At 43.9% G+C, this 12,255-nt stretch overlaps 1 protein-coding gene and 1 long non-coding RNA gene across 2 annotated transcripts in view; one reads left to right on the top strand and one right to left on the bottom strand.

The window, feature by feature from the left end:
* Positions 1 to 12,255, top strand: part of WDR47 (WD repeat domain 47) — a 165,234-nt gene that overhangs the window by 27,680 nt on the left and 125,299 nt on the right. The window contains exon 2 of the mRNA XM_077452721.1: positions 11,803 to 11,969. Coding sequence (XP_077308847.1) covers positions 11,803 to 11,969 — 167 coding nt within the window. The remainder of the gene's footprint in view (positions 1 to 11,802; positions 11,970 to 12,255) is intronic.
* Positions 3,765 to 7,434, bottom strand: LOC143928096 (uncharacterized). Its single transcript, XR_013262370.1, has 2 exons — positions 6,367 to 7,434; positions 3,765 to 4,799 (listed from the first exon to the last, which is right to left on the bottom strand). It is a non-coding gene; the product is annotated as an uncharacterized LOC143928096 (long non-coding RNA).

The following is a 12,255-nucleotide window of genomic DNA, read 5'->3' as shown; positions in this document are numbered from 1 at the left end:
AGTAATGGCGGTGATCTGCAAATTATTATTATTGTTATTATTATTATTATTATTTTTTTTTTTTGTGATTGCAACAGACAGATCGAACACTTTTGACACTATTTTGGGACCAGTGACATTTTATACAGTGATCAGTGCTAAAAAAATACACTGATTACTGTGCAAATGACATTGGCAGAGAAGGGGTTAAACACTAGAGACTCCAGACACAAAAATGTATTGAACTACAGTATGTTCATCAGCCGCAAAGAATATACATCTACTTTGTATGCACCAAATGCCTTTCCAAGTCCAAATACTACCTTGTAAAGTAGCTGTGACATCATACTTGTACTGTGAGCTGTGGGAGGGACCCAAAACATCCGCACACTATAGGCTGTCTGCAGAAAACTACAGGAGTGGTAGCAGTGACCGGTCTTTATTACAGGGAGAGGCAGAGTGCAATTGATGCTTTATGCTGGATTACTGCACAGATCTGACAGAAATACAACGCACATCAATATTCAAGTAAGAATATGCGTGCCTTTTGTGTTTAGACTTATCCTGGATTTCAGCTTTAATTGTCTCTATGTAGTATGCTCCTACTCTACTTTCCATACGTTTTGCAAAATAGTCATTTTGAATTTTTTTTAAAGAATTTTGGTCTGAGTTTTCTTGGCTATGCAAAAATAAAACGTATAAGTAATTAGTGCTGATAATTCTGAAAGAAGCTTAAGCTTATACGTGAAGTTACTTCATCTCTGCTCACTCAAGGTGTAGACGCTGTGTAAGCATTTTGTGCGAGGTAGCAACAGGGTGTGCATGGCTTCTAGACTGTAACAGCTCATGTTACCTGTCATGAAACTGATGGTTGGCGTGTTTATGCAGAGCTTTATGTAAACAGATATAATCATATAGAACTACAGTGTCTTGCAAAAGTATTTACCCCCTTGGCTTTTTATCTATTTTGTTACATTACAGCCTTTAGTTTTTAGTTTTTTTTCAATGTTTATTTAATCTGAATTATATGTGATGGATCAGAACACAATAGTCTAAGTTGGTGAAGTAAAATTAGAAAAATATATACATAAAACTATTTTTCAGAAATAAAAAAAAAAAATAATAATTGGCATGTGCATATATATTCACCCCCTTTGTTATGAAGCCCATAAAAAGCTCTGGTGCAACCAGTTACCTTCAGAAGTCACATAATTAGTGAAATGATGTCCGCCTGTGTGAAATCTAAGTGACACATGATCTGTCATTGCATATACACACCTTTTTGAAAGGCCCCAGAGGCTGCAACACTTAGTGCCGGTTCACACTACCGCGACTTGGGACGCGACTTGTCAGACCGCAAGTCGCCCCAAGTCGCTTGACAATAGTAATTCCATTAAAGTGAATGAGAGCCGTCTTAATGACCGCTACTCAAGTCGGAGCGACTTCAAAAAAGGTTCCTGTACTACTTCAAGGCGACTTATAGGCGACTTGTACCCATACATTTCAATACAAGTCGCCTACAAGTCGGATCGCTGTCTGTAACCAAGCGACTTAACAGGAAGAAGAACACAATGGCATCCCTCCCCCTTCCCATACACTGATCACTTCCTGTGTGAAGTGTGGGTAGGTGAAGTGAAGAAGAAAAGAAGTGATTGTGATTGTGATTGTGAGAAGATTGAAGAACATGTCATCCCGAGGCCGCAGAGAAGTGCAGCACAGGGAGCCAGTAGATAATGAATCCCTCATCAGACATGTGAGGCAGCGACCCTGCATATATAACAAGCAAGATCCCGACTACAAGGATCAATCCAAGAGGGATAGTGCTTGGTTAGAAATATGTAGACTGACTTTCGAAGATTGGGAAACAATGCTGCCGACCGATCGTAGTGACAAATGTAAGTTTAACCTTTTTATTAAATTCATGGTGTTATTACTTGCCACGTCACCTGCCACGTCACTTGCCACGTCACTTGCCACGTCACTTGCCACGTCACCTGCCACGTCACTTGCCACGTCACCTGCCACGTCACTTGCCACGTCACTTGCCACGTCACTTGCCACGTCACCTGCCACGTCACCTGCCACGTCACCTGCCACGTCACCTGCCACGTCACCTGCCACGTCACTTGCCACGTCACCTGCCACGTCACTTGCCACGTCACTTGCCACGTCACTTGCCACGTCACTTGCCACGTCACCTGCCACGTCACCTGCCACGTCACTTGCCACGTCACTTGCCACGTCACCTGCCACGTCACCTGCCACGTCACCTGCCACGTCACTTGCCACGTCACTTGCCACGTCACTTGCCACGTCACTTGCCACGTCACCTGCCACGTCACCTGCCACGTCACTTGCCACGTCACTTGCCACGTCACCTGCCACGTCACTTGCCACGTCACTTGCCACGTCACCTGCCACGTCACTTGCCACGTCACTTGCCACGTCACTTGCCACGTCACCTGCCACGTCACTTGCCACGTCACTTGCCACGTCACCTGCCACGTCACCTGCCACGTCACTTGCCACGTCACCTGCCACGTCACTTGCCACGTCACCTGCCACGTCACTTGCCACGTCACTTGCCACGTCACTTGCCACGTCACTTGCCACGTCACCTGCCACGTCACCTGCCACGTCACTTGCCACGTCACTTGCCACGTCACCTGCCACGTCACCTGCCACGTCACCTGCCACGTCACTTGCCACGTCACTTGCCACGTCACTTGCCACGTCACTTGCCACGTCACCTGCCACGTCACCTGCCACGTCACTTGCCACGTCACTTGCCACGTCACCTGCCACGTCACTTGCCACGTCACCTGCCACGTCACTTGCCACGTCACTTGCCACGTCACTTGCCACGTCACCTGCCACGTCACTTGCCACGTCACTTGCCACGTCACCTGCCACGTCACCTGCCACGTCACTTGCCACGTCACCTGCCACGTCACCTGCCACGTCACCTGCCACGTCACTTGCCACGTCACTTGCCACGTCACCTGCCACGTCACCTGCCACGTCACCTGCCACGTCACTTGCCACGTCACCTGCCACGTCACCTGCCACGTCACCTGCCACGTCACCTGCCACGTCACTTGCCACGTCACTTGCCACGTCACTTGCCACGTCACCTGCCACGTCACTTGCCACGTCACCTGCCACGTCACCTGCCACGTCACCTGCCACGTCACCTGCCACGTCACCTGCCACGTCACCTGCCACGTCACCTGCCACGTCACCTGCCACGTCACTTGCCACGTCACCTGCCACGTCACCTGCCACGTCACCTGCCACGTCACCTGCCACGTCACCTGCCACGTCACCTGCCACGTCACCTGCCACGTCACCTGCCACGTCACTTGCCACGTCACTTGCCACGTCACTTGCCACGTCACTTGCCACGTCACTTGCCACGTCACTTGCCACGTCACCTGCCACGTCACCTGCCACGTCACTTGCCACGTCACTTGCCACGTCACCTGCCACGTCACCTGCCACGTCACTTGCCACGTCACCTGCCACGTCACTTGCCACGTCACTTGCCACGTCACTTGCCACGTCACCTGCCACGTCACCTGCCACGTCACCTGCCACGTCACTTGCCACGTCACTTGCCACGTCACCTGCCACGTCACTTGCCACGTCACTTGCCACGTCACTTGCCACGTCACCTGCCACGTCACCTGCCACGTCACCTGCCACGTCACCTGCCACGTCACTTTTGTGTATTCTTTCACTGATGCTAACTGCTAGTGTTAATAAATGTTAATAATGAATGATCGTGAATGAATGATTCTTTTATTATTACATTATAGAAAAAAAAATAACCAACATATCATTTTTATTACATGAAATAAAGATGACATAGCAGGAAAACATTATAACCGTAATAACACATTAGCAAATTCTAGATGCAAAGCAGTGAGCAATGTAGTTAGGAAATGGCATCCAATTGCCATTCTAAGTCACCGGCCGGTGAAATAAAGTATGATGCAAACTTTTCACGAACAGTGGCACCATCGCAGGATCCCCTTGCAGCAGTCATATGTGCACTTTCCAAGTCATGCATAAGGGAATCCTCAAAACGGTACCCGTCACGTACCCGTACAAAATTGTGCAGCACGCAAGCTGCTTTGACAGCAGTAATTGCATTTTCAATGTTTAATGCGATAGGCGTATGTAACAAACGCCATTTATTGGCAAGAATTCCAAACGTGCACTCAACCATCCTTCTTGCCCTTGTCAGCCGGTAATTAAAGACTTTCTTGCGGGTTGTCAGATTTCTATTGGAGTAAGGCCTCATTAGGTGTTGCGACAATGCAAAAGCCTCATCTGCGACAAACACATAGGGTATTGGGGGTTCAGTTGTGCCAGGAAGAGGACAGTTCTCAGGAATATCTAGCTGATTAGATCGTAGCCTTTCACCAAATGAGGAATTTGCAAAAATACGCGAATCGCAGCTACTTCCGTAGGATCCTATATCGATATAGGTGAAGCAGTAGTTTGCATCGACAACAGCAAGAAGTACAAAAGAACAATATTTTTTGTAATTGTAGAACATACTTCCACTACCAACAGGCTTAACGACACGCACATGCTTCCCATCTATAGCTCCAAGGCAATTTGGGAAATTGCACCGACGCCAAAATATTTCTGCTATATCACGCCAATTATCTTGTGTAGGCCGTTTCATAACCATGCTGTTAAGCACATCCCATATGACTTGGCAGGTGTCACGGATAATGTAGCTGATCGTTGATCTGCCCAACATGAACTCATAATGTAGACTAACTAGGGAATGACCGGTTGCCAGGTATCTGAAAGACAAAAGACATAAACCATTTTATGTTCCTATTTATGTTTTGCAGTATCAATCTTACAAATCCGTTGGAAGGGTTTGCGTGACTGTTTTTCGCGCTACGTACGCAAATTGAATGAGGCCAGGAGTGGATCTGGAGGAAAGCGTATTGTCCCCTATGTTCACGCAGATGAACTAGAGTTTCTGCGGCCTTTCCTGGAGCTGAGAGAGTAAGATAAAATCTTACATAGTTGTAAAGTGATACTATACAATTCAAATAAGAAGGGGGTAACTGTTCTTTTATATGTTTATTGCAGAACACAATCAAGTTGGCCAGTTGCTGGTGAACGGCAGGATGCAGCACAGGAGGAGGCAGCTTCTCAAGAAGTGGAAGGCTCGTTGCCCATTTCCCTGGATGATCCTTTGCTGCTGGAACAACAGCAAAGTGAAGAAGCGGACCGCAACCAGGGAGAGGCTTCCACTAGTCAGCAGCCGGCTCAGCCTATCCGACTCCGGCAACAACGAAGTCGACCAGCAAGGGGCAGTAACTCACAAAACCTAGAACGATTTTCGGAACTGGTTGATCGGATGAACCAGAAATTGGACGAGCTGCATTCGGAAGACCATAGTTTTGGAATCATGGTCGCCGAAATGCTAAAAAGAGTACCGCCGGAGAGGAAAAATGATGTAAAAAAATCAGTGATGGATCTCATAGAAGCGAGCATTACAAATGATCCTATTCAATCCGCTTCCATGTTTGGACCACCACCACCATCCGGACCCTACTACACGTACTCAACCCCTCCACCACCCAGAACCCATCCCTACTATCCCCCTCACTTCCGTCCCTACTCCAATGAGTATGGACATGCCCTTAATCCTGCCCATCCACCTATACCCTATCCCTCTCCATCCCCACTGACATCAGCAACTTCAGCTAATGTTACACCAATGCCTTCCACCAGCTCCTCACCATATGAGCCAGTGTACCAAAACCTGTGAGATTTTAAAAATAAACATATGTTCTGTTTTGTTGTTATTTGGTTATATATTGTTCTAATTATTAAAGTTTTTTTCAAAAAAAAAGGATGTTGGTGTGATAAATTTTGCAATATTTCTTCAACAATATTTTTATTTGGAAGAATTACGTACCTAGGTGGATGCAACATCGCAGCAATGATGCAACTGTCCACTGCTGTTTCTTCACACAGAACTGAGTCAACATACATCGTCTATGTCTCTGTTCTGTCCTCTCCCCAAGATGGGAGGTGCTGTCTCTCAGCTGCTCTGATCCCCCACGCTCAATGTGGAGGGGTGGATAGCAGCTTGCTGAGAGGCTGCCACTGTCATCAGTCCAGCCAGCTGCTGGCGAATGAAGGATGATGCGCTGTCTCAACTAATCTTCGTGATATCTGCAGAAAGTGGACTTCTGTTCACTCTGCACTGAAAAGGGGCACAGGATTGCAAAATAATTGCACTCATATGACCCGTAGGAGAAGCCAAGACAAATGAGCTCAGGCTAGATTGTTGCACATATAATAACAATGTGATAATGGTAATGTGCATCAAAAAAATAGATAGTTTACCTGAGCGTAATAATCAATCTTTCAGTAGGTGAGAGGCTCCTCCTATATGAGGTGTTCTGTCGCTCCAGATGGTTGTAAACTAGACGAAGCAATTCATCAAAACTGTAAAATGGATAAAAAATGTAATTTGATATATTCTACATGAGAAATATCTGACATTTGTAGCTACACTATTACCGATGTAATAACATATGCAAATCTGATGCCTCTAGGACCCCTTTCACACTGGGCTGGTGCGGCCGTCGGCGGTAAAAGGCTGCTATTTTTAGCTGCGTTTTACCGTCGTTTTAGCGGTGGTCTGGGGGCACTTGCGGGGTGGTTTTAACACCCACTAGCGCCCGAAAAAGGGTAGTGCCGATGCAGAGGCGCTTTGCCAGCGGTTGTGCGGCCCTGTCCCATTGATTTTGATGGGTAGGAGTGGTTAGGAGTGGTGAATACACCGCTCCTTCACTGCTCCAAAGATGCGGCTAGCAGGACTTTTTTCACCTTCCAGCCAGCCAGCGCACCGCTTTAATGTGATACATGCAAGCTTGCCGATCACCCCAGTTGATGTTTAGCATAGGTAGATGACAAACAATTCTGCTGAATATCAATCTTCGCCATTTTATTCTCTACGTTAAATGCTACAAAATATATCTTTCAAAAAATAAAAAATAAATGGGACAAAATAGTCTATTAGCATATGTACTTGCCTTGCAATTGACATCCGGGTATAGTTGTAAAACTTGTCCTCAAAAACACGCAAATTTTCATAGATGGCCCAAAATTGGCCTCTACTGTCTCTACTTGCAATAATTGGATGGATCCAGTAGCGGCGTCGTCTTCTCATCCTCATCCTTCGCTTCCTCTCTTCCTCCTCTTCCATTAACACTGCCACACCAGCAGTTACTACAGCTCTCATCAAATAAGGCAATGACAACATTGTGGTGACAGGACAAGACACACGACAGGAAGCAGGAAGAAGCGACAGGAAACAACAATGATGTCACAAGAGCTGAGTAGCGCTGATTGGCCATAGGCAAAGTCGCCTGTGCTTGAGGCGACTTGTAAATCGCGCTAAGTCGCGTCGAAGTCGCGTCGATAAGTCGCGCGCAAGTCGTGTCGCGGTAGTGTGAACGGGCACTTAAGCAAGCAGCACCAGTAACCAAACACTGCCATGAAGACCAAGGCGCCCTCCAAACAAGGGACAATGTCGTTGAGAAATACAAAAAAAAAAAGGAGCACCATCAAATCTATCATAACCAAATAGAAAGAACGTTGCACAACGGCAAACCTGCCAAGAGACGGCCACGCACAAACACTTACGGACCAGGCAAGGAGGGTATTCATTAGAGAGGCAGCACAGAGACCTATGGTACCCCTGGAGGAGCTGGAGTTCCACAGCAGAGACTGGAGTATCTTTACATAGGACGACAATAAGCTGTATGCTCCATAGAGTTGGGCTTTATGGCAGAGTGACCAGAAGAAAGCCATTACTTTCAGCAAAAAAAAACAAAATGGCATGTTTTGAGTTTGTGAAAAGGCTCTGGTCTAAGACTAAAATGTAACTTTGTCGCCATTAAAGAAAACGCTATGTCTGGCGCAAACCCACAGTGAAACATGGTGGTGGCAGCATCATGCTGTGGGAATGTTTTTCAGCAGTCGGGACTGGGAAACTGGTCAGGGTTGAGGGAAAGATGGATGGTGCTAAATACAGGGATATTCTTGAGCAAAACCTGTACCACTCTGTGTGTGATTTGAGGTTAGGACAGAGGTTCATCTTCCAGCAGGACAATAACCCCAAACACACTGCTAAAGCAACACTTGAGTGGTTTAAGGGGAAACATGTACGTGTGTTGGAATGGCCTAGTCAAAGCTCAGACCTCAATCCAATAGAAAATCTTAAAGATTGCTGTTCACAAGCGCAAACCATCCAACTTGAAGGAGCTGGAGCAGTTTTGCAAGGAGGACGTTTTGCTGGAGCTGTGATAACCGTAAAAGGCGAGCTGATCACCGCCATTACTAGTAAAAATAAAAAATAATAATAAAAATGCTATAAAACTATCCCCTATTTTGTAAACGCTATAACTTTTGCACAAACCAATCAATAATCGCTAATTGCGATTTTTGTAGAATACGTATTGGCTTAAACTGAGGAAAAAATGTTTTTTATATATTTTTTGGGGATATTTTATTATAGCAAAAAGTAAAAAATATTGCATTTTATTTTCAGAATTGTCGCTCTATTTTTGTTTATAGTGCAAAAAATAAAAACCGCAGAGGTGATCAAATACCACCAAAAGAAAGCTCTATTTGTGGGAAAATAAGGATGCTAATTTTGTTTGGGAGCCACGTCGCACGACCGCGCAATTGTCAGTTAAAGCGACGCAGTGCCGAATCGCAAAAAGGGGCCTGGTCCTTTGGCTGCAAATTGGTCCGGGGCTGAAGTAGTTAATATTCTTAAATATCTATATGCAGTGGAAAATATAAATAACCAACTATATGATTAGGGGGAAAAATTTCTAATCCACTCTGAGAACAGAAGAGATATACTATATATACTTTTAGATGTTGAATCTGGTAAATATCTTCAGAGATAAAAAAAAAAAAAAATTAAAAGACTGTTTTGCAGATTTTCAAACAGTACTGTAAATATATTATATGCTGGCCATACAAAAACAATGTCTTCATTTAAAAAAACAAAACAAAAAAAAAAAACGAATTTTAGGAACGTTCGTTCAAAAAATTATTATTATTATTATTATTATTATTATTATTATCATTATTGTTTTTTTTTTTTTTTTAATGAAGACATTGTTTTTGTATGGCCAGCATATAATATAATATATTACAGTTCTGTTTGAAAATCTGCAAAACAGACTTTTATTTTTTTTTTTTTTTTTTCTCTCTGAAGATATTTATCAGATTCAACCTCTAAAAGTATATACAGTATATCTCTTCTGTTCTCAGGGTGGCTTAGAAATTTTGCCCCCTAATCATATAGTTGGTTTTAATAGGGTGAAATCGACATTCATTTAGAAATAATAGAAAACTTCTTGATCAAAGGAACTTTCAGACAGTGTATGTGGTTTTCGTTCATAAATCGCATTAATTTTAAAGCAGAATGTTTAAAAGCAAGTGGAAATTTCAAATAACATTCTTTTCATTCAGTGAATGTACAAAGATTTTTTTCGTATGAATATTCACATCTGAAAATGTATCTGTGTATGGCCAGCATAAGGCTCGGTTCACACCTACGCTGTTTTGCTTTTGATCTGCTTCTGCAGTGCTTTTTGCTGTGCATTTTTTGATTTTTACCAACGTGATTTTGCTACGATTTGCACTTTTTTTTTTTTTTTTGTCCAATTTGTTGTTGGGCAGATTAAAAAACACAAATTGCTGCGAAAACATACTTCATGCTTTTCTGCAGCTTCTCCATTGAAGTATATTGAACCAAAAAAAGCACTGTTTTGCGTATGAAAGCATAGATGTGAACGTGTCCCATAGGAAACCATGTTATATGGACTCTAGTGCATTTTCTGCAAAAGTACCAGGCCTAAGATGTTTAGTAGCACCAGCATGCTTTTATTTGTATTTCCTGTCATAATGGGGTTAAAAAAAGAGCAGATAATCGCTTTTGTGTTTGTTTTTTTTTTTTTTTTTTTTTTTTTTAATTTCTTTTTTACTGTGGAACAGTGAAAGTAAAATATATACCATATTTATCGGCGTATAGCACGCACCTTAACTTTAAGAGGGAAGTTTCAGAGAAAAAAAACTTAAATTTTAAAATAAAGGTCAGTGCTCTGCAGCCTCATCAATGCAGCCTGATCATGCCCACGATTGCAGCCCCTATAGTATACATCTGCAGACTTGCCTTTGCAGATGATTGCAGCCACGCCAGTGCTGGATGGCACAGATCTGCGATCTCCTGTGTATCCGGCGCTCAGTCACTCAGTCCCGCCTGGCTCATAAGGACAGAGCAGTGGTCCAATGCCGGGCCAGGGGGTGGGACTGTGTGTGACAGTGCTGGATACACAGGAGATCACGGCTCTGTGTCATCCAGTGGCGCTCACCCCCTCATTCCACTCAGAGTAGCAGGGATCGGCGTATAACATGCGCACACGATTTCCCCTGGTTTTCAGGGAGCAAAAGTGCGTGTTATACGCCAATAAATACGGTATATATTAACTACACCCCGAAGTAGGATATATGGGCATTATAACTAGGAGTCAGACATGAAACTATATGAAGGGTGGAAGGGAGATATAAATCTCTTATATAAGAGTAGTACTAAAAGCTGAGAGTAGTGTTTACTTTACTTTAAATGTAATTGTAATGCCTTCTATTACCTCCAGTCTATCAGCCTCCACCTTCTCTGGGTTCAGATGCTGATCTTCCCTAAGTCTCTTTTTAACAAAAAAAAAACAACAAACCTGTTATCCTTACCTGCTCTGTGTAATGGTTTTGCACAGAGCAGCCTGGATTCTCCTCTTCTGAGGTACTCCACTGACACTTCTGGCTCCTCCTGCTTCAGAGTGCCCCAATAGCAAGCTGCACATTGTAATAGAGTGTCCCTATAGGAAGGTAAAAAAAACCTTCTGACTTGAGAACCACTCATTTCCTGCCCAGGACTATATATCCCATGAGGCATTGCTCCTCACACATTCACAAGTGCTCAGGCACTTACAGACATGGATGGTGTACTGAGCTGTATGTGTGCTTCACTGTGATACCTGATATGTAAAGAAATAATGCATTCTGTATGCAGGCCAACTATTCGGCTGGCCGATTAATTTGATTATGCAAATAGTAATCGATTAAATTCATAATCAGTTTGATTAATCGGTTAGTTGTTTTGGCCCTAGTGGGCACACCTTTTTACTTTATAAGACCCCTTTCACACCAAGGGTGTTTTGCTGGTGCTATAGCATTAAAAATAGCTTCTGTGATCCGCCCTCAGACAGTTGCACCATTGTCTCCAAAGGTGAAAGCCCTCGGGTGCGCTAGCAGATCGTCAGGAAAAGTCCTGTCAGCAGCTTGAAGAAGAGGTGTGTTTACCGCTCCTCCACCACTGGTCCCCATTGAAATCAATGGGGTAGCGCGGCTATACCACCGGCAAAACGCCGCTACTGCGGTGCATTGCGGGCGGTTGTAACACTTAGCCGCTAGCGGGGGTTAAAAGCACCCCACTAGCGGACAAAATGCGCAGCGAATCCGACGGTAAAACACCGCTAAAAATAGCGGCATTTTACCGCCGATGCTATGGACACCACAGTGTGAAAGGGGTCTTGCTCTTTTATCTGAAACAGCAGTCTGTAGTGCTTTTCATAAATGGAATGTTGTGCTTCTTCTTCTTCTTCTTCCTTTTTTTTTTTTTTTTTTCTTCTTCTTCTAGCTTTTGATTGGCTGATTGTTCTGAAACATTGCCATAATATTTTTTTTTTTTTTTTTCTCCAGACCATCACAATGACGGCCGAGGAAACTGTAAATGTTAAAGAAGTAGAGATCACCAAGCTGATTTTAGACTTTCTCCATGCCAAGAAGCTGCACATCAGTATGCTGGCCCTGGAGAAGGAGAGTGGGGTGATCAATGGGCTCTATTCTGATGACATGCTTTTTCTCAGGTATGTTGCAATACTTTTTCTCGGGTATGTTACCATAGTCCAAGTTTAATTGATTATTGAAATTTTATGTATGGTACCTAATAAGCATAAATGTTTTCTGTACTGTCTTCCTTGATCCTTTTTATTTTACCTTTTGGATTTAACTTCTCTTGAACCACTATTTATGTAATGTATAATTAGAAGTGCTGAGTGTTATAGGACTCGGTACAGTATGTGCTCACTCAGCCCTTAAAGCGGTATTAAATCAAATGGCTGCATTCATTTTCCTTCCCTGCCCCCCTCCCCC

This window comes from Lithobates pipiens, unplaced genomic scaffold (assembly GCF_037356315.1).
Source record: "Lithobates pipiens isolate NorthernLeopardFrog02 unplaced genomic scaffold, aLitPip1_a1.2 Scaffold_23, whole genome shotgun sequence".
Classification (NCBI taxonomy): Eukaryota; Metazoa; Chordata; class Amphibia; order Anura; family Ranidae; genus Lithobates; species Lithobates pipiens.
Note: the sequence above shows the minus strand (reverse complement) of the source record. Positions and strands in the feature narration are given on the sequence as shown.